Source organism: Fringilla coelebs, assembly GCF_963513975.1.
Source record: "Fringilla coelebs genome assembly, chromosome: 2".
NCBI lineage: Eukaryota > Metazoa > Chordata > Aves > Passeriformes > Fringillidae > Fringilla > Fringilla coelebs.
This window is the reverse complement of record NC_140029.1, coordinates 39351341-39372939: the sequence shown is the minus strand read 5'-3', so window position 1 is coordinate 39372939 and position 21599 is coordinate 39351341. Positions and strand designations below refer to the sequence as shown.

Here is a 21599-nt window from a genome sequence, read left to right as displayed (position 1 = left end):
GCCTAAATAGCAGTAGTTGAAGCAGAGTCCTAAAATAAAGTAGGGCTTCTCTTCACCCCAAAAAAAAGCCCTCAACATTTTTTCCTATACATATTTTCTGAATGCTGCTTTGTGTGGAGACACAAAGGGAGTGTTTTGAAGAAACAGAAGAAAATATTGACCAAGTCAAAGATCTGTATTGAAGAATGGATTAAATAAATGTTTGTGAGTCTCAAGAAGCAAACAACAAAAATATTTTTCTTTTCAGAGACATTCCATCTTATTTTGATCATCAACAATAAAACTGAAAACAACAATGAAGCTATTGAAACTGGAATGCCAATTGCTATCCAAGAAAAATGGCAGTATAACTAAATAATGCAAATGTCTTTGGAAAAAGAAAAAGTATTTTAATTATCTGGAATGTTAAAATTCCAAACATGTTCCCAGCTCAAAGGTAATATTTTAAAACTTAAATTCTAAGTAGGAAAATAAGTTCTGTTGTCCAAATATGAATGTGTGATAAGTAACTTTCTATTAAAACTTAGGGAGTTTTAATAGAAACTTCAAGTCTTAATAGAAATTGAATTGCTTCAATTTAACACTGCAGGATAGACACTGAGATGTTTCATAGATTCTCAAAATACTGTTATTAAGCTTGACATGCTGGAGAGTATCATGTGTTAGGTAGAATCAAGATTGAATCCCAAAGGTACATCCTTAAACTGTATAATCAGATTCCCATTTCAATGTCACATTTGTCCTTCAAAGAATAGGTGCTTGTTTCAGTGATGATTTGTCATTAAAATTATGTCAAAATGTCTTAAAATGTTGCTGAAACTCTAAACAAACTCACAGCACACACAGGACTAATTATGGATGCCATCTGTTTATTTTTACAAAGCTTTTTTTCTTAAAGACCAAAGCATCTACTTGTTCTGGTAAGCCACAATGTTGTTATAATGACTGAATGTTTTCCTTAATACTGTATACTTGAAGGAAGAAAGACAAGTGGTTTGGTCAGTGACCTTTTCCTGTGTCAGAAAAGGTACATAGTATGACATCTCACGATAAACAGTTGCAAAGTGCGCTTTCTTGAGTTATTTTTCCGCTTGGAGCACAAACGTTTTATAACAAAAACGGCAGTTCTGTTGTGGTTTCTATATGGAAGGTGGTATAGCTGTTTCTGTGGGAAGAACGTGCTTTTAGCATGCCTACCTTTTACTTGATCGATGTGGTGGCGATCAGGGGAATCACCTTGGTTGCATTTTACTGTCCTATGGCTAGTGCGACGCTTTTTAAAGTTAATCGACGTGCTCGTTTCTCTGCCCGTTTGAAGGCAGAGGTGTGTCTGCACGTGCATGCGCGCCCATGTGTGCATGCTTGTTCGCACATCCCGCGTGAGCGCCAGCGACGGCAATTCCCAGGGCAGCGCCTTCCAAAGCCGTTAGCGGCAATTTGCTGAGCGCGCAGAGCCGCTCTGCTGGTCCGGCCCAGCTATTGTGCATGCTAAGCACTAAACAGATAAGTCTGGAGGGGGGGAAAAAAAAAATTGAAGGATCCATCTGCTCATTTCTGCTACACTGCGCTGATGCAAGATTACGCTAATCTGGTTGCTTGTCAGGACAGGTTAGTGAAAGAAGGCGAATGGGTGAGATATAGGCTACGCTGGTTCTGTGGAAAATTGGTAGCGGCTCCTGTACGTGCCATGTTAAGTGTAGCTGAATGGGTTGATTATCAGCTACTTGGAGATTTTCAGTTAAAATATAGCTATGGCCACAGTGTGAGTCTCTTCAAAACAGAATTGAATGGGATAAGCTTCCAAACAAAGAAAAATTAATTCATTGTCACCAGATGCATTTGAATTTGTAAAATAAGTGGGGAAAAAAAACCCCTAACCAAACAAAAAACCCCTACAAACCCCCAAATCCACCCAGGTGACCTTTCTAGTTTTTATTTTGTATGCTGCTCTGAGTTATTGTAATCTGCTAATTATTTTTTTTGTGTTGTCCTTGCAAAGACAGCAGTTACTGGAGTTTTAGCAGGTTTTTTTTTATGTGGAAAAAGACCAAAATAGAAACGTAGTCTTTCTCTGTTCTTTTGCAGGTGAAATTTCTTATTTATCTGTGTTTGTTTACAGAGAGGTGCTTTTTTTTATTGGTTGCTTTTTGTTACCTACTGACTGACAGTTCTTGACCTTGCAGGTTGAACATCCCGTCACAGAATGCATTACCGGCCTGGACTTAGTCCAAGAAATGATCCGTGTTGCTAAGGGTTACCCTCTCAGGCACAAACAGGCTGATATTCCCATCAACGGCTGGGCGGTTGAATGTCGAGTTTATGCTGAGGTAAATGAGTGGTAATGGGGAGGAGGGGGTAGGTGGTTGAATTGTGGCGTAATAATACCCAGGTGTGGGTAGATGCCAAGGTGAAATCAAGGAATATCATATGAAAGTCATGATTTAGAGCATGTAACACGAATGGTTAATGAGGTTTTATAGAATTGTCGAGTTCTTATTTTCTAATTAAAAATATGGTGTGTGTTTCAACATAGTTTTTTCCTGAAAGTTGAAAGTAAAGATGATAAAAGAGAAACATAACCAAATATAATTTGAAATAAGTTGAGTACACGTTTAATGATGCTGGAGTTATTTACCAGAGTTAACTAATCTAAGTTTCTGAAATGTGTAGTTGAAACTTGTTGACTTTAAAAGTCAGTTGAAATTCAATGTCTTACAGAATTTTTGTTGTTTTAATAAAACTTTTGAAAAGGTTGTTGAAAAACCAAGTTACACATTTTCTGAAACCACAGTTTATAGGATAAACTTTCAAAGCACATTCCAAAACAATAACTATAATTATGGTGTGAGTCTCTAGCTTACCTTGAAGAAGCTTATGAATATTTAAATGCCATTTTCAAGTACCTTCAAGACATTTTGATGTAATGTCTTTTTGGTGTCACTTTTGATACACGAAAATGAAAATTTGTTAAGTAAAAAAAGTGATTGAATCACAGAGTGGTTTGGGTTGGAAAGTGCCTTAAAGATCATCTCATCCCAACCCTCCTGCCATGGGCAGGAACACCTTCCACTAGACCGAGTTGCTCAGAGCCCCATCTGGAGCCTGGCCTTGAACATTTTCAGGGATGGGGGCTGGAAAATAATGCCTATCTTCCTTCATTTAGTTTCAGGAACATTTTAGGTAACTCTGCATTTCAAAACTAATTCAGCACCTTGAGACATTTTTTCCCTTGCTTAACTGTTGGAAATTTTGTTACCTAGATCAACTTATGTGATGGTTGTTTTCTTTTTATCTCATGACAGGCACATAAGCTCCAAATTGCTCTACTGATTCAAAGTTGTACAGACTATTTTGATAAAGAATAAATATTTGCCCTGTGACTGGCATGGAAACTATTCTGAGTTTTAGTAGGTTTTACGCTGGATTAAGTGATGCTTAGGCTTTTTATTTTGTTAATTTTACATCCCCTCACATTTATAAGTAATGAAGCCAACTAGTTTGCCATGAATTAGGTTTTTCTGTAGGCCATATATTTATTTGTTTTCCTATTAAGTTTGTATTAGTGTTGCATTATGTACATTAATGTAGGAGGTTTCCAGTGGCTTAAAGATCGGTTTGACTTCTCAAGATAATTGAAATTCTAACTGCCCTGTTTATCTCTGAAAATTTTTTCTTATACTCTCTTTTCAAGCCTGGACTCCTGAATACTTCCCATCCTTCTTCCAAGTGTAGCTAATGAAAATGTCATCTTCGTATATTTTATTTTGGTATATTGTAACTGGTGCAGAATACTTATGTCTTTTTTTTTTAACTGATGGAAGAGAATTTGTATACTTCCAATTCTTTATTTGGATTTGTGGGGGCAGATGGATGAAGAAATATTCTTTGACACAAGTAATTCTGGGCAAAAAACCAGTGTCATTCCAGTAGTAGTTTCTGTTATACTTAAAGCTTTTAAACATCATCTGCTCCACATCTGCAAAAGCTTCATGCTTTCTCATGTTGAATTTTTTTCCAGGACCCCTACAAATCTTTTGGCCTGCCATCCATTGGTAAACTGTCTCAGTATCAGGAACCATTGCATGTGCCAAGTGTAAGTAACTGTTCTGGTTTTTTGTAGGTGCTTGAGTGTCTCTTATGTAAAGACTATAAATACTCAGCAGCTTTGTAAACCAGGCCTTTTTTCCAGCTTTTTGTCAGAGTGGGGACAGGACATGGCAGTACTGATTTGTGCAACCTGAAAAACTGCTTAAAAGTGCACAGTTCCAAACTGGGTTAAAAATGTTCAGATTGGGTATAACAGGAAACCAATATATGTTGAAATGGTTTGTTCTATAACTTTCAGCTTAAGTTTTTCAAACCCAGCTTTAGTAAATGTACTTGTGGACATTAAAAATGACAGTAAACTGTTGAGTCAGCTCTTTAAGCATAGAGAACTGGGGACACTGGTGAGAAACTGCCAGTGATTTCTGTTTAGCTTTGTAGACTTTAAAGAGGAGTTCCTTACAGTGGTTATTATATGTTTCAGGATACAGCCTTACCATGTAGAATAGGTGTTTAGCAAACAGTTTTCTGCCGGGTGTAAAGAGCAAATACACTGCTTTTCTGTAAAATCAAGGTAGTCTTAAATTATAAGTGCACATATACATGAGTGACACTGTGTCAGTGCAATGATGAGACTGTACCATCTGTGAATACAATTATTCAGTCTGATTGCTTGCACGGAAAATACTGAGAGATTACAGGAGGAATCTTAAATATGGAGTTGTTATTGGATATATGATTTATTTCGCTTTTTAAATTGTTTTTGCCCGTGTACTTTCCAAAGGGACCTGACCCTTTCTGGTCTTTAAGGCTTCACGCTGTGTTCAAAGCCTGAAAGCAGAAAAAAACTGTGAAGATCTAAAAGGCATTATGTGCTCTTAAAGAGGAGATGAGGGAAAAAGGTATCACTGGATGTATCTAAACTTCTTTTTAATGAAACAAAGAGTGTATTTAATAAGAATTTATAATGAGTACTCCAGTGGTTGTTAGAAGTTTTCACCATGTTGTAATAGCTAACACGATGTCAAACATTTTGCCCTTGCAAGTTTTTGCAATTTGCAATTTTCCAAACGTGAGACCTGTTGAAAGTACAAGTGATAATGGACAAACTATACCCCCTACAGTCTTTGTCCCACCAAATCTTTCTTCAATTAATGCTGCAGCAGGAGTTTTATGTAATAACATTTGCGCTTGTGAGCCATCCATACAAAGAAAAAACAATTAAAATGCCTTAAATGTTCTGCTTACTGCTGTTATTTGCTTGTGTGAATGTTGCATGTCAGCTAAATGGACCACGGAATAGATAAAGTGATTGGGTGTAGGAGAGTGCACACTAAGCTTTGTCTATCATTATTGCTGGGAGCAATCAAATTGATGCCAGCAGGACAGTAGACGCGTTGACAGCTGTAATTATGTATCTCCATGGTGATCACTTTTGGCCTGTCATGGAGGCCCATGAGTCCCCTCCCTTGCAAGCATTTAATCAGATTGGGCTGTCACTTGTCAGGTAGATGGGGTGGGCTGGGAGTTGTGCTTAGGGGGAGAGGTGAATTGAAAATGAAGGGTGGGAGACGCCTGATTGCTTCATGTAGTCCATCGTGGTACCAAAGAAAGAGATTTAAATTACACTGGAGGCTTCAGAGCATTGGGTTGAGGAGCTCATATGGAGTCTCTAGGCTTTCTCTTCCTGTTTACTTCCACTGTCATATTAAAAAATAGAAGAACTATTTTTATGTATGTACTCATGATTTGGTATCCTAATAGATATATTTCTGCTAGCATGAAACTAATTTCTCTCCTGAGAATGTTATGCTGCTAAGAACAAAATTAATGTGGCTAAAAAGGTACAGCGTTACAGGCCCATTGTGCCGTGGTGTTTGTTTTCTGCATTTTAGGTTTTAGAGTTTGGTTTGAGAAAAATTAGCAGAGACTTGAAGCATGTCACAGCAAGTTCAGCTTATGTGTATTGCCAAATGTATTGGCAATTCATTTCTTCTGTGTCTCAAGTTAGCTCTGATTGCCCACCATGCCTGTGTGTCAGCTGCCCGTGCTGATGGAACTGGTGAGCATGGCTGTGTGAGAGCCATGTTTTGCTTAGCCATAGGGAAGAACATGATGGCTATTTTTGTGTCATGTAGTTTCTAATTTCCTTAGAACATGGTGCTCATAAATACCAAATTTTTTTTCGTCTTTGATAATGAAGCTGAAGACAGGTGACTATAAACCAGCCCCTTATGTGTGATAGTGAGCTTTGATGTTTGGTGCTCCTACACAACATGTTCTGCTATATCTGGAGAGCTCCAGCATTGCTCTCTGTCTGTCAGTGTGAGCTGTAGTCTGGTATTTTAATGACTCTTACCAGGAAAAGAAAATTCTCAGACTTTGCTACAGCAAAGAATTGAGAAATATTAGAATCTGTTTGTGTTCCTAAGTGGAATTTGATGTATTAAGAGTTCATTGCAGGACTGAGACACAGATTGTGCTTCTCCCCAGCCCTCCCCACTTAAGCATTTTTTATTCATTTTGCTGTTGTCCTAATGTAATAACACAGGAGGATAATACAACAGCAGTAAAGTGTTAGGGCTGTAATATGTATGAGCTCTAGGCTACAGCAGGACCTTTAACCCTAGCTTTTCCTAAATATCTTAAATACTGAGTAAAAGAAAGGAACTATATTAAACAGAAGTAAATGCTGGAGGTCTAATAAATATTGCTATTATTTATCAAGTTCAGCACATTATAGTGAGTAGCTGTTGAATTAGGGTTTCTTGTTCATCCAATATTCATTAAATTCTGTCACACCATATAGTTTATAAAATCACCTACTGTTACCAGGCTCTGAAAATGTAAGCACCACAGGGAGAATTTAAGATAGTATAAATGTATTTCTTTTTTGCTGTCATTTTTTTGGTCATTTTGAGTTTATTTTATGAAAATTAACTTCCATAGAGGACTCCAGTTTTTTTTTTTCAAGGAAGTTATGCAGTAGTTTAAGTAGTTTATATTCACTGTAGCCTTTTCAAAATGTTGTGGCTAGGGAAAAATGTGAATTTTGTAGTGGTCACGTACACGTGTTGTATATGAACAGAAACATAGAGCCAGGCAGAGCATATAGTTGATAGCCTCAGAAGTCTTAGTTAACTTTAGGGTCTGACTAACCTGCCTATCGTGGACTTATTATGCACCTTTCATATGTTTTTTCTTTGTCAAAAGATGACATACACGTGTCAGTACTTACCTATGCGTATGTAAAGCACTCCTGAATGCTTGTGTGCAATCACTTTATAGGTGCTGCTTCAAAGACAAAAGTCACAGTACAATTCAAGTATGTGTGGAGTATTATGTATTTATGTATGTATGTATTGAGTATTAAAAAAAATGTCAAGGGCAGGGGATTTCTCTGGAGCTAAGCAGGTATAATTCTTTCTGGCTTAAATGTGCGAACATGTGCATTCACTTTATACATGGACAGCCATTCTGTGAGAAAGGATGGTTTAGCAGCTGGAAAAAGGGAAGCTGAGAAATACAGTCCGTGTTTTTTCTGTAATCATGACATGTCTGAACTACCTTCTCATCAGTAGCTAATGTTAAATGTACCTGATGCGAGTAGTGGGGAGCCCAGTTAAGCACAGATAAAGCACATTCAGATAAGAATCTATTAAAGTGGTACAGAAGCAATACTGCCTTTACATGTGAATAAGTATAGAAAAAAAAAGTAAATATGCAAATATAAATATATGAATACAAACATGTGAATAAGTGAATTTCTTCTTAAAATAAAAATAATATCCTAAGAACTACTCAGACAATGTTTTTTACTGAAGAAGGTGAACACACCTGCTAGGGTATCTTTTTATGTCATTTGGATAATAAAGTCATCATCGTGCCCTCATGTGGATTCTCTAGACAAGAGGTTCTACATGTGGTCCCTTGATAATTGCCTAAATTAAAATATTAAAGGCCGAACAGCCGTTGTGTTGACCTTTTTCTGCCTTGCTGCAGACAGATGAGCTGCTGTTTATTACAAAGGTTCCTTCCCACAGGTGAAGATTGAAGTGAGATTCCAGGACCCTCTTTCCCACCCCTTTACAATGCGGTATATCAGAGCCCTGCTGTTTCAACAGCTTTGATTAGAGCCCTCCATCCTTATGATCCCCAGAATGCATTTATCACTCGAGTTATTTTGATTAGTTTAAAAAAAATATTTCAAATTCCAGTGCTCAAAACCAGTAATTTAATAAATATTTATTCCCCAGAAATTGCTCATTTGAAAAGTTTTATATGGCTAACCTCATTGTTACAGTGATGAAATCAAACTGAGAGATGAAAACAAGAATCAGCAATATACAAACTAACTTGTTGGCTGGTTAACAGCAATCAGCCTCTTCAAAAGAAATTTTTGAACTCGTGTTATTTTTTTCCATGAATATTGCAGAATCAGAGCTTTAATTGGGGCTGTGTCCTTACAAAGCAAAGCCATGGAAAAAGCTGTGTAAACATTAAAGCCTTGGGGGAAGAGCAGCAACAGAAAAAAAAAAAGTATAACAGTTGAGAGGGTGAGACAGAGAAGGAAAGTGTTACAGACATGAAAACCATAGGCTCAGTATTCCTATGGAGCTGATAAGCAGAGCTCCAAAGTTCCTGCTGAATGCTCTCTGCTTCCATTCCTGCTGAAGCCCTTGGAAGGGCTGTAGCAGAACATGAGGGATGTGATTTCATATAGATGCAGAAAGGCTGTGATTATAAGGGTCATCCCTCATGCCAGGTGTCAGTCAGAAGAATAATTGCAACTGTATTTTATTGCGGGGATTAAATCGGAATTGAATGTGTTTAGAGTTGAAGCGAATGTAACACAGCTGAAATTGTTAGATCAGATTTACTGTGTTTACTGTGCCTTCTGGAGAACAAAAAAGAATTTTGACTATGAACTCAAGATTGCAGTCAAGTTTCTCATAAAGGAGAGACTAATTTGCAAGTGGGGTTTTTTTGCTGGTAAAGGAAAAAAGCTTCCCTTCCCTCCTCCCAGGTTCTCTGAAAACAAATAATTATTTGACTCTTTCCAGAGGGAAAAATGTATGTGATAAGCTTTGTGGGGGTTATGGTTTAAGGCTAATGGGTAGATTTGATCCTCATGTTGAAATTTTTTTCCAGTAATATATGATTATTTTTCTTCTTATTTTTGAAGGTACGTGTTGACAGTGGTATACAACAAGGAAGTGACATTAGCATTTATTATGATCCCATGATCTCAAAAGTGAGTTGATCATTATTTCTTAATATTCTAAAGGTACTGATTTTCTACATAGATCTTTTATGAGAGAGTGCATATTAAAGGATTGGTAGATCAGTATTTTAAAGGTGCCAGGCATAACATGCCTCAAGGGAATACAAAAGAAGTGAAGGAAGATGTGGAGTAGAGGAAATCTAGTGTCACTTCTAAATAAAATTCTTTTTACCTTTTGACACTGCTATTTGTCTCGCAGTTTCTAATTAAGAAGATTCTGATTTCAACACCAGCCTTTATTGTCTGACTTAGATACTGCCAATCTATCTTTTTTAATACAGTCCTGCTTGGATGTAAATGTCAATAATCCTGGCTTCCAAAAAGAAGCATTGAAAGAAATGCTTGGTAATGTATCTTAGTACTAGTTCTTGCTCACTGGGAATATACTGGTAAAATTAAAATATGACATGATAGAGTTCAGTCCTCAAAAAAATGATATCTTAGGAGTTTGTTGGGCATTAGGAATCTGGTGAGTCAGCTTGGATAGTGAGCCTCTTGTCTGATTTTCTGAGAGCTTGTTTAGATGCTTTAAGTTTTAGGAAGGAAAAAGTGATTGGCCTTCTTTCATTGAGTGGGTTAAGAGATCTTAGCTTTTTCTTGATGTTTCAGGGAGCCTTTATAGCATAAATATAGTAATGGTCAAGATATGTTTTTTTATGACTGCAGAAATTCTGCAAACCTATTTAATTTTTAAATGCTATTAAAATTCTAGAAACAAACATCTAATTTCTAGGTAATGTAAATACCTTTTTTTTTTCTTTAGCTGATTACCTATGGCTCTAATAGAGCTGAAGCACTGAAAAGAATGGAAGAGGCTTTGGACAACTATGTAATTCGAGGTAACTAGAGAATTTTGGATTCCTAGTGTGATAGGCTGTCATCTCTTTCAAGAAAACAGCTTGAAAATGTAGTAATTAGCAAATTGAATAAAGTTCCCACTTCTTAAGTGCAAATTAAAAAAGGAAAAGCTTGTGTTAATTAAGCTGAGAAGATACATCAACTCTAAAGAGACTTTTTTCTCCATTTTTCTCTTGAATATTGTAGGATAAATATTTAAATAACTTTCTTAAAACTCATAGTTCTCACTGAATGGTTGATTTATTATGTTGGGGGGGGGAAGGCAATTGTACTGTAAGAAATTTAAAGTAATTGCCATTTTTTAGGAGTTTAATACATTGATTGCAATTAAATATTATCACAATGCAGTGGTTGATTGTGTATATCTATGTATTTCTCTAATTTTCAAGGTCATTGTTTAGGTTTGGGCAGATACAGATGTAGGCTGTTGATCACCATGTGTTTCAGCTCTTGCTCACTGATGGTAAAGGAGATACAGCCATTCTTCCAGGCATTCCAGGCAGCAGGGGTAAATCAGCCCTGACCACTTTTATCTTTTTAAGTTTTGGTGAGGGAAGCCATGTTTTGTGTGGGAGAAATCTTTAGGTCTTCCTCTGTGTCTTATGGAAAATAGGTAGGACAACTCAGATAAGAGAGGTAAAAATTTCTGTGAAGTTTCTGTAAATCTTAGTTTGGCTTTAATGCTGTGCTGCTGAATGGTACAGTTGTCCTGTCAAACTCCAAAGATTTATTTGTCTAGGGGAAAATGAACATCCCTCTACCACAGTGTAGTTAGATCCATGGTAGGATTAGCCATTGTAAATGAACTGCTAACTCTAACATAGATTTATACTGGTGCAACTTGAGCCATTAGACTATTGCAGTACAATGTGCTGATGTAAACCCCTGCTGTAAAACAGCTGAGTAAATTTATATGAGAGAGAAATTTATACTGCTATAGTTAAATTGATATGAGGTGGGATTTGTTGGTGTTATTAATGGAGACAGGCTCTGGGTACACACTCTGTTGTATTGATAGCAAGTGATGCTAAAAGTATTTTATTTGATGAGAATATTGCAAATGTGTGTGGAGCATTGCCTTTTATTGTGTGCTATAATATGGGATGGAAACTGGTTGTTTGTGCTTTGGTGTTTTACACAGATGTACCTAATAACAGTTCCACAGATTATAAATATTTGTGAAGTATATGAGACCTTGCACCTGAAAAATACTAATTTCTGTTCTTGAGGTTTTTACAGTGTTTTTATTAGTATGCATGTATTCATCATATCTAATGTCTCTGTAGTATTTCTATTTGAGAAAGCTTTTAGTCTATTAAAAACATTTTAAGAGGTAATTAGTGAACCACAGGGGGATTTTTTTTTCTAAAGTACTGCAAACCACAAAATGTAGATCAATTTTCAGAACACATTTTTAGTTGCAGTGGCCAGTGGTTTCAATTTGAAAACCACCGAGATTTTTGCGTAGTTTTACACAGCTGGTAGTTTCTTCTCAGTGTTTATTTAAAATGGAACATTTGTGCATATTAAAGTATCTCTTCTCTTGCCTAGTGTGAAGGATTCTTGGTAGGGTAGTTAGTAGAAACTTTTTTTTTTACCCTAATATGATGGTGTATGTTTTTGCTGTTCAAAGTTAGGTTTCTATGTAACACAATATTAAACTACCTTGATCTTTTATAAAGTGCCTCACATTAAGTCTTTTCCAGCTTGAGTTTTTGTTAGTAGTGAAAGATACAGAATAATTTTTTTTACCTAGTGTTGATTACCAATCTTCCTGAACAGTATGCTCCAGATCCCTATTTCTCAGCACAGCCCCCTTGTCCCTCTGAAATCCTGGGAAGCAGCATTTATGTTTGCCTGGTGATTTAGAGACACTGTGTTTTTCCCTGTAAGTAATGAACTCTTCTAGAGCATTTTAGATAAGCAGTACCAGCTGAAGTCAGTGTCAGTTGCAGTGATGATGTACACTGGGAGAATTTCAGATTTAAAGTCCCAAGGATTGCAGTTTCTGTAAACAAGGATGCTTGTTCACTCACCATGGGGTGGGAATGGGATGTAGGGTAGCTGAGTAACAGGTCAAGGACTATCTAATGCATAGCTTGGGGACTGCTAATGGAGGATGGAGTCTTCCCAATCACTTCTGTGTCACCAGTTCAAAGCAGACAAAAGCTGGTAAGGAATTTTAGTCACTACTATTTTGATGGTTGCTTGCTGACCTGTGTGAAATCAGTGGTTTTTATCCAGTTTCTAGAAAACAAATGTCTTCTTGGAGCAAATGCCGCTATACAATGTCATTCATGGCAGTCCCAGCAGAGTCCAGGACTGAAGTAGCACAGTGACCCTTTAGGAGGTGACTCATCTAGGCTGGGTTCAGGCATGTTGGCAGTGTGAAGGCCAAGGACTTACTCTGCTGCTCCTTGTCTGTTGACTCTGTGAGAAAACATTCAGTTTCTTTGCTGTGGCCTTGGGGTATTCACAAGTTACCCCGTTCCTTTTTAGCTCTGTTCCATCTACAGGGAACAAGCCCCCAGACAAGTTTTTATTGACTTGTTTTCTTGGACTGGATACTACCTGGCCTTGAATTCATGGTTTAGCTGCCCTTCCCAGTTGAATCTTCCCGACAAGATCATGAAGGCAATTAGAATAATTAAATTGAAAAAATACTCTAATACTTGCAAAAAAAGCAGACTTGAGCAAAATTTGAGTAATACCTTAAGCAACCAAGGCTGTATCATATAGTGCCTGTAATAGCACTGTGCTGTGAAAATGCCTGATGCATTAATATTTTACTACAATTTGGGCTGATGACAATTTGTACACAGTAAAGAGAGAAATTCTGCAGTCTGTTCATTGGTAGATGCTAAGAGTATGACCAACTCAAGATTGAGTCAAGATAGGGTCAATGTGATCGTGGGAATGTAATCTTAATCTTTTTTCCTGTGTAATATCTCCATTGTTCCTAATGGGAGCAGATGAAAGTCTAGGATAGCGTTTCTTTGAGTTGTGGATTAGATTAAGTGATCTCTTGAGGTTCTTTACAGTCTAAATTATTCTGACAGGAACTGACTTCTCCACTGAGAGCTGATCTGAATTCAGAATCTCAGCTGAGACTCCGGAATGACAAAGGGTCTAATTAGGTAACATTTTTATCTCTGAGTCTTGCAGTTTAATTCAGGGATGATTAAAGTTGAGGATCCAACTCAGATTTCTCTCAAGAAGAGACATTTCTTGTTTTGTGCAGTGATTACTGGAAGATTTGTTAATCGTGAAAAGTTCAGGATTCCAGTCAAGCGGAGAGGCACTGTTGCTCATTGGGATGAGGCATGATCTTTTTCCTTTGAGCATGCACTGTTGTTAGTAGTTCATCTCTGTTTCTTATGGTACTTTTTTCAGAAACTTTTTGTTTTGTTTGTTTTTGGGGAGGTTTAATTCGAACAGCAGAAATAGGGTATTGAAAGACTGCCTTTTAGTGTATATCCTGTGTGTGTAAACATGGTGTGGTGTGCTTTTGTTCCTGATTTTTCTAAAGTTTTAATATGTTTTTGTCATTTCTGGTACTGGACAATCTGTTCATTGGAAGGTTTTTATAAATCCCGGTATGACGTTTTGGAAAGTTTGTGTATGAAAGTTATTTTTATCAATTTAAATAAAAGAAAATGGTTATATTTTTGCATCAAGTAGACCACATTATCAATTCACTAGAGGGTCTGATTGCACAGATAGCTCATATCCTTGAGTGCAGATTATAGGAATCTTTCCTTTGACCTCTGTTTGCTTTTTATCTTCCCTGAGCATTCAAAAATAAAGCAATAACATGAAATTTAAGTCTTTGTGTAACAAAGTCACCCCTTCTCTGTAGAGATCCTGCTTGCTGTGTGTAGAGAGGAATGCATTAGACTATTAGGGAGAAAGAAGAGTTGAAGCAGCCTCTGAAGAAAAGAGTAAGCAGCAGATAGAGCAAGGAGTAGAAATAGGGAGAGAATAAGGGAACCACCAGCTGGGGGTGGGGGAATTTTCCAGCATGAGGTGAAAGAGCAAGTATAAAATAGAAACCAGCAAAGTGTTAAATGTTTGAGGGGAAGAGAAATGTAGAAGTTAACTCTGAGTGTAGATCTGCCAGAATAGTGGCAGCAGAAACTGTTGTGTTGAGCTTTTGTAACTGTAAACACACTAATTAGGGGGGAAAAAGGAGAGCTGTACTTAGTGTTGTGAGAAGGCCTTGGCTTTCCACGAATCACAGAATGAATAAGATTGATGGATCACAGTGGATTATGTGCTCCAACCTCTCTGCTCAAGCAGGGTCATCCTAGAGCACAAGAAAAACCAAAACCACCCAACTTCAATGGTAGTATTTTATAATGTATTTCAAATAAATTAATTTCAGGTACAAAGCTTTCCACAGTAAACTTTAATTTAGATCCAAACATCATAAATTACTGAACTATTTTGTTTTAACTTCGAAGATACTTCTCTGTGTCAGTATACATGTAAGTTTTAGACTTGCCTGTATTCTGAGCCCCTGCAAATGCTCTCACTGGTATTGTGAGCAAAACAATCTTTGTGTGTAAAAAATCTATTTACTTGCAGAAACAGTGTATAGTGTCTGCTCTTAAAAAATGAAATGAGGTTTTGTTTTTTTGGTTGTGCTTTTAAAATACGCTTGAACAGGTCATACAACTTCTGCACAGCAGCAGTAACAGACGGGTACTTCTGCAAGAGTATTTTTGTTCTCACCCTTTGCAGATTCCCCAGTGTATTGATGTGGAAACCAAAACTGGAGAAGGGAAGGAAACAAGCTTAGTTCAAAAATACTAGAAGGGATCATTTCAGAATGCTTAGTAGGATCTGCTTGGAGCTCAGATGCTCCTGGTCTCTCCTTTTCTTAAGGCAGTCACGAGGGAGGGAGTGGGAATGGGAGCTTGTCGGCGAAATGTTGTGGGATGTAGTTTAGATTACCAGTGTCCTGTGGAGAAGGAAGAGGGAAGGGCAGGTGAAGTAGAGGCTGATCAGGTAAAAAAGGAAGGCAGTGTTATTGGTGCAGAAGGGGAAATTAAAAGAAGATACCATTTTTTTTGCCAGATAAGTTTTTTGTTTGTATGGTTTTTTTCCTCTCCCTTTTATTAAAGAGAACAAACTGGGGCGGTGAAAAACAAGAAATGAATGTTATTTCCCTAAATGTAAAGTTGTCCTAGTGGTGTATTCCCCATCTTCAGAGTAAAAGGATGTCTGAGGAGAGGATGGTGGTAGAATGGACATTTATTTTCTTTCACTTTTCTTGACAAAGCCTGCAATGTGATTCACACATTCATTTGTGTTTGCTAACACTGTAAATAATGGTCCTCTTAACTCTTACTAAGAAGTTCAGAACCACATGCAGTTACAAAAGTTTGATTTTCAATGTGTGATTTTACAGTACAATATTACCATATGTTATCTCCTTTTACCTCCTTTCTTCTCCCCCTTTATCCTGGTGTGTGAGTTCAGCGGGCTCCAGACTTTTGTATCTGAAAGAATTATTGTTTTTAATTGGGATACATGTTCAGCTCTGAGGGTCAGTGGTGCGCTGATCCCATGTGAGAATTTTATGTGGATGTTTGTGTATTAAAATTAAAAGATAAAACCCCCTTTTTTCCTTGCTTTTGGGATGGGGCTTTGTACATGGATAGCTGGCTCTGAAGTGAGTTGTAGCAAAACATGAGCTTTGAAAGACAGTTAAACAGTTGAATGTTGAGGGTTTTAGGGACTACTATGAAAACATTACGAACATGGAGGCTTGCTGGATGGTAATCATGGACTTGGAAAGTTCATGTGTTGAAAGTGGTGTTTTCATAGTCTGTGCAAATCCGATAATGTTCTTGTTTTAAGTGAACAGTAGTGTAATCAGTGTTTCGTAATGCTCACTGCAGAGCTTAGTTAATATTTTTTAATATTTTCTTTAGAGAAATAACTGAGATACCTCCTAAGCTTCATCACATTTATTCTTTTTCAGCATTTAAATTGCTGGGTGATAGTTTAGCTTTGCTGGCTTGTTAAAAAGAGAAACCTCTAGTCCTGTGCTCCACATGTTGGTTTTGCAGTCAGTAAGTGTGCAGATAAAGTTCTTTCTGTTCCACTTAGCACCATTTGAAATGATCAGCAAGTTAAGTCTATTCAACTGCTTATCTACAGAGGGGCATGTAGGACTCCAATTAAGTTTACATGGATAAATGCAGATTTGTGTTTGCAGGCATCAAGATGACAGAAGCTTAATACTGTAAAAAGGCTAATCAACACTGAATATGTTTAGTGTCAGTAAATATTTATAGTGAAAACATTGCCTATGATTTTGTGCCTTGGCATTCCACGTTCTGATTTTTAGTGAGTAAAAATGTGGTGTGATAGCCTCTTCATAAACCTGTTATAAAATTGTTTTTCTATAAAGTGCATTTTATTGTTGTCTTTGGGTTTTCTTTTGAGGACAGGTTCAGAGTTAGGCTACAGTGTGTAGCTAAGTTAATGAAAAGTTGAGTGTACTTAGCAGAGTTTTTAAGGCAGAGAATGAAGAAGAGGAGGAGGCAAGATAAAGACAGGCAGTATGGGGAGTAATTTCTTCTGATTACAATTTAATTTTTTTTTTAATGAGGGCTTCTTTAAATGGGGGTTGCTAATAAGCTCTGGTGAACAGTGTGATTATATTTAGTGTGTTCCTGTATTCATTAGGCAATAATGACAATTTAACTGGAAAAAATAATGGAACCTCAGCAATTTGTGTTCTATATAAAGCATATGAATACGTAGTTTTAAAAAATTTCATTAGCTCTCCATAATTTAAATGCTAGTCTGCTTTCTTTTACAAATGTGTTCTGGAAAATAGTGTGTAAAAATTGAAACCCAAGAAGCTACTGATGTAATATGGTATGAAAACTACAGCCAAGCAAAATGAAAAAATAGAGGTACAAAACCAGTGATTATTATATTTTATTTTATTTTGACTTAGAGGAAAGAAGAACATAACTGTAACTGCAGTTCTGTGTCAGCCTTAACAATGTAAAAATCATGAAGCTGAAGTGAAATTTTGTTTTCTGGAGGAGAAATGAATTGATATAGTTGAGGATTTTGTTTGTTTGTTGAAAATGTCATGGCTTGTCAGGCTAACAAATGTGATTTTGTTCCTGGCAGTCTACAGATCTGCTCAAGAAAAAGAAAAAATCTCTGAAAACCACTGCAATATAAATACAATATACTTCAGTTTAGTGTCTAACTTTGCATGAAATAAGCACTGCCTGTTAGCCTCTGTTTGATCCTGTGAGAGTGTGAGGCTAATGTCTGGCCAGTGTTTTGGAAGCAGCAGGTAGTCAGGAGCAAGCTGCTCTAGGGGTCCATATTTCTGTAGCCTAGTAGTTACTCACACACAGATGGAGACCTTATGAACTTTGACAGAGGTCACACTAAATTGCAAATCTAAAACTTGTAGACTTCTGAAGGATTACACTGGTAATTTTTTTTTAAAGCCATATGATTTGGTGCATCACTAAAAGTATCAACTCAGTCTTGAGAAGCAGATCAACCATGCAGTCATTGCTCACATAATGATCATGGGGGCTGATAAAGATAGCCTTTCATGACACTTTTAGAGGAAACTTGTTTATTAAACTTTTAATTCATGTACGTAAAATGCATTTTATATTGCTTCCCAGACAGCTAGGCTTCTCTGCTCTTTTGAACTTATGAGTTTTGGAGCTTAAAACATTGCAGAAGCCTCATATTTTTCAGATGTGCATGAGTTAGAAGTAATTAAGAATGCTCATAGTATTTTTTAGATTTTAGGTCTTTCAGAGCAGTCAGTTGAGACACCAAGCTCTGTCATCTGTCATCAGCCATCACCTCACCAGGGATCTTACAGCAGTTTAGAAAAGAAAAATGTGAGGTGATCTGGTTACCACACTGTAGCATGGTTAAATCCTGGATTCAAAGTTGCACAGCATTGAAGGACTTATCCTTGTCTTGATTTTGTAATAGATGAAGTCTCTGGGATATTTCAACTTACTATTCAGATTAGAAATTTGGGGGGGAATTTGTAGCAGCCAAAGACAGACATCATTTGTTTCTTAAGTTATGGTCATTTATGATAAGATTTTTAATTCTTTTGCTTAGTAGAGATGCAGTGTGACTTTCATTCAGTGTTTATGAAGTTGGGGTCTGTGAACAATTATTTAGGTTGCAGGCAGCAAGGATCTTCTTTTAATCAAATGGACAAATTTCTATTATATCATCATTGAACTGCTTGCATCATGTGCTATTTAATGGCTCATGAACAAGTCTATAAAGCTGTGACTTCATGAGTCAGTGAGACCAAGTCTGACTCGGTGTGTTTAAAGGGTTTCAGTGATGGCCACACAGAGAGCTAGAAAATTCACACCAGCAGCAGACTAGTAGGGGAAGAAAGCTTTGAAAGTGTTTGAACTGGTCTGCATATAAAATAACAAGCATGTTGTTCATGCTTCTACTCTGGAAAAACACAAAAGGAAAAGGAGTGTAAAAGAATCTCCTGTAGCCTCAGCAATTTGCATGCTCTGTAATGGTAGTGTCTGTGCTTTGGGAGATCTCAACAAGGGAAAAAATCCAAATAACCTAATTTACAGCTGAAATACCCCAGTTTGCAATTAATTCTTTTTCAATATTATTTTAAACTACAGCTGTTAGAAAAAACCCCTGCAAATTATTGAGTGATGTTGTCTCTAATTGTGATCATATCATCACAATCTTAATAACTGTTGAGTAAACATACATGAAGTACAGAATTTTGTGCTTTCCGAGAGATGTGGATGCACAGACAAACTTTTGCCATGAACTATTTTGTGATGTGCTCTGCATTTTATGCTTAATGCTGTTCAGCTAGAGCCGAAGTTAATGTGATATAGCAAATGCAATGTGATTGGAGTTACCTGCTCCTCTGACAATGATGACAAAATGTGATTACTTTGTGTTTTCAGAGGGGTGAGAATGTGCACAGCTGAGGTTGAATAACCTCTTTCCTGTAGGAGCTCCTAATTTATCCATACCTGGAATAAGTCAACACCTGAGTAATGCTCCTGAACTGCATGTCTATTCTAGCTTTTCTTAAGAAATATTACTGTTTATGAGTGTTATTGTGTGTAGTCATATTAAGATGGAACTCTTCTGGCTCATCAGAATTTGTTTGATCTCTTTCTGAAATTGAGAAGAGAATAGAGATAAAGATGGTGGTTTTCTGACCTGTAATCTTAAACTTTCCAGAAATCACCTGTATGCTACTCTCAAAAGAGAGAGTACCTTCTTTTTGAAAAATGTTTCTAGTAAGGAGAAGATAATTTATATGATCTAAACAGGTTTTTTTTCAAGGATTTTTTTTTTGCACCACTTTTCCTCTCCCACCTTCTATAAGGACTTTCTTGTATTTAATATTTCAATGAAATGACTTTTAGTGACCATCATATTCAGTGCTAAACTGCAAGTTCTTCTGGCAAAGTGCAGTTTAGTCACTAACTTAGTTACACAGAAGTTATTAAATTAAAAATAGAATCATTTAGGAGATGGAGGAGATAAGCTGAGAAGTGGAATGAGAAAGAGATGAAGAAATGCAGAAAATATGAAGTTGCATAATAATCTAAGAAATTAAAGGATAAAGGTGTCTCTAATGCTTCTGTGATAAGTAATTTTAAAATTAAATTAATACTTTTTGTGGGCTATATGCCTAACAGAGTCACATAGTGGTGCTAAAGGGGAAGCAGGGTATTCAATAAAAATTGACCAGTCAAGGTTGGATAAAACCTTATGTGAAGGATAAAAATGTGTGGAGGAAACAATAAATTTATTTTTTTGTAAGTTAAACAGGAGTCTCTTATGCATTGCAAATGATAAAAGTGTTGTAAAATGATATGTTAAGTGGTTAAAGTTTTTACTGTATTCAGTTATTGTGATTGGGGTGTAACTTGGTGCATATTTTCCATTCAGGGTTCAGTGGAATTGAGCTAATATTTACTGTTGTGACTAATTCGTGATTTCAAGGAGATGGCTCTGGTCTTGCCTGCATCTTCTAGAACTGACCAAAAGTCTCTTGGCTGTGCTTCCTGTCCTTAACTCAACTAAGCGTTTGAATTAGGCTTGATGAGGTGACAATTTAGATTGTTTACTTCATAATTAAACTGAGTGTTTAAAAGGGTTTTGAGGCAGGAGTGAAACAAAACTGGTAAATCTGCATTGATTACATCAGTACTATGGTATCTAAATTGTGAACAAGTATTTATTCCAGGAATATAGGAGTTCATATTTTTATAAGTACTGTCTTACTGTAATTTATGATTCATGTTACCTGATTTTGTATTGATTTGTTTTTTGGTTGGTGGTTTTTTTTTGGTGTTTTGGTTTTTTTGTTGGTTTTTTTTTTTTTCGTTTGTTTTCAGGTGTGGCTCACAATATTTCTTTACTGCGAGAAGTGATTGTCCATCCACGCTTTGTTCAAGGAGACATCAGCACTAAATTCCTTCCTGAAGTCTATCCTGATGGTTTTAAAGGTTTGTTCCATTTGGAAATATTTATTTTCTTGAGCAATGTTGTTTTGATTATTGCTCCTTTATATTTTTAGACTGACATGCTCTCCAGTCTTTACTTTTTCTTCAAATATATCTGTGCATACACACAATTAGAGTTTTTAAATAATACGTAAAGTTGAAATAATTAACTTTATTTTCAAGAAGGCAAAATAAATACATCTAGTGTTAAAATAGTAAAGGAAATACACCAAACATCAAGAAAAACCATTTATAGGTCATATGAAGTACGTAAAGTAAACATCAATTCAATTCTGCTATGCTATCATGCTTCTTTACACACAGTACTTCTACTATTAACTGTAGTTGGATAAGTTTTCACCCAGCACTGTTGCTTCTTTATTAAGTTGGTGTATCACCTTTAGAATTGCTTTTTGGCATCCTTTGTTTTCTCTGTAGCCTTCTCTGGAGGGTCTGGCATTTTATCAGAGTATTTCAGTACCCTGCTCTTAATACATTGCACACAGTAATGGGCATCATTTTGAAATTGTTAACTCATACACTAGGGTAACATAAACACAAATGCAAGTATTTCTTTACAGCATCTCAAACTACTCAATTTCAAAAACGTTTACCAATGGTTGCTAGAAAAATGTAAGAAAACAAATAGATTGGTTTTTTTCACAAGGATCAGTTTTTGAAAGGTTGTCTTCTCTCTTAGCCAATCTGCTGTAGTTGCTTTCTTGACCTGTGTGGTCAGAGACTCGGTTCTTTCATACAGGTCTCACTTCAGCTGGCATTCACCAGGCAGAACATCTTTCTTATTAAAGAAAAGACAGTATTTATAGTTCATCATTCATGGGTCCTCTATGAATCCTGTGGAGAGTCCTTTTCCCCCATTCATC

General features: G+C 36.6%; 1 protein-coding gene across 1 annotated transcript in view; it reads left to right on the top strand.

The window, feature by feature from the left end:
• PCCA (propionyl-CoA carboxylase subunit alpha) overlaps positions 1 to 21599 on the top strand; it is a 270787-nt gene that overhangs the window by 112923 nt on the left and 136265 nt on the right. The window contains exons 13-17 of the mRNA XM_084201347.1: positions 2184 to 2327; positions 4019 to 4093; positions 9230 to 9298; positions 10092 to 10167; positions 20608 to 20718. Of these exons, the coding sequence (XP_084057473.1) occupies positions 2184 to 2327; positions 4019 to 4093; positions 9230 to 9298; positions 10092 to 10167; positions 20608 to 20718 (475 nt within the window). The remainder of the gene's footprint in view (positions 1 to 2183; positions 2328 to 4018; positions 4094 to 9229; positions 9299 to 10091; positions 10168 to 20607; positions 20719 to 21599) is intronic.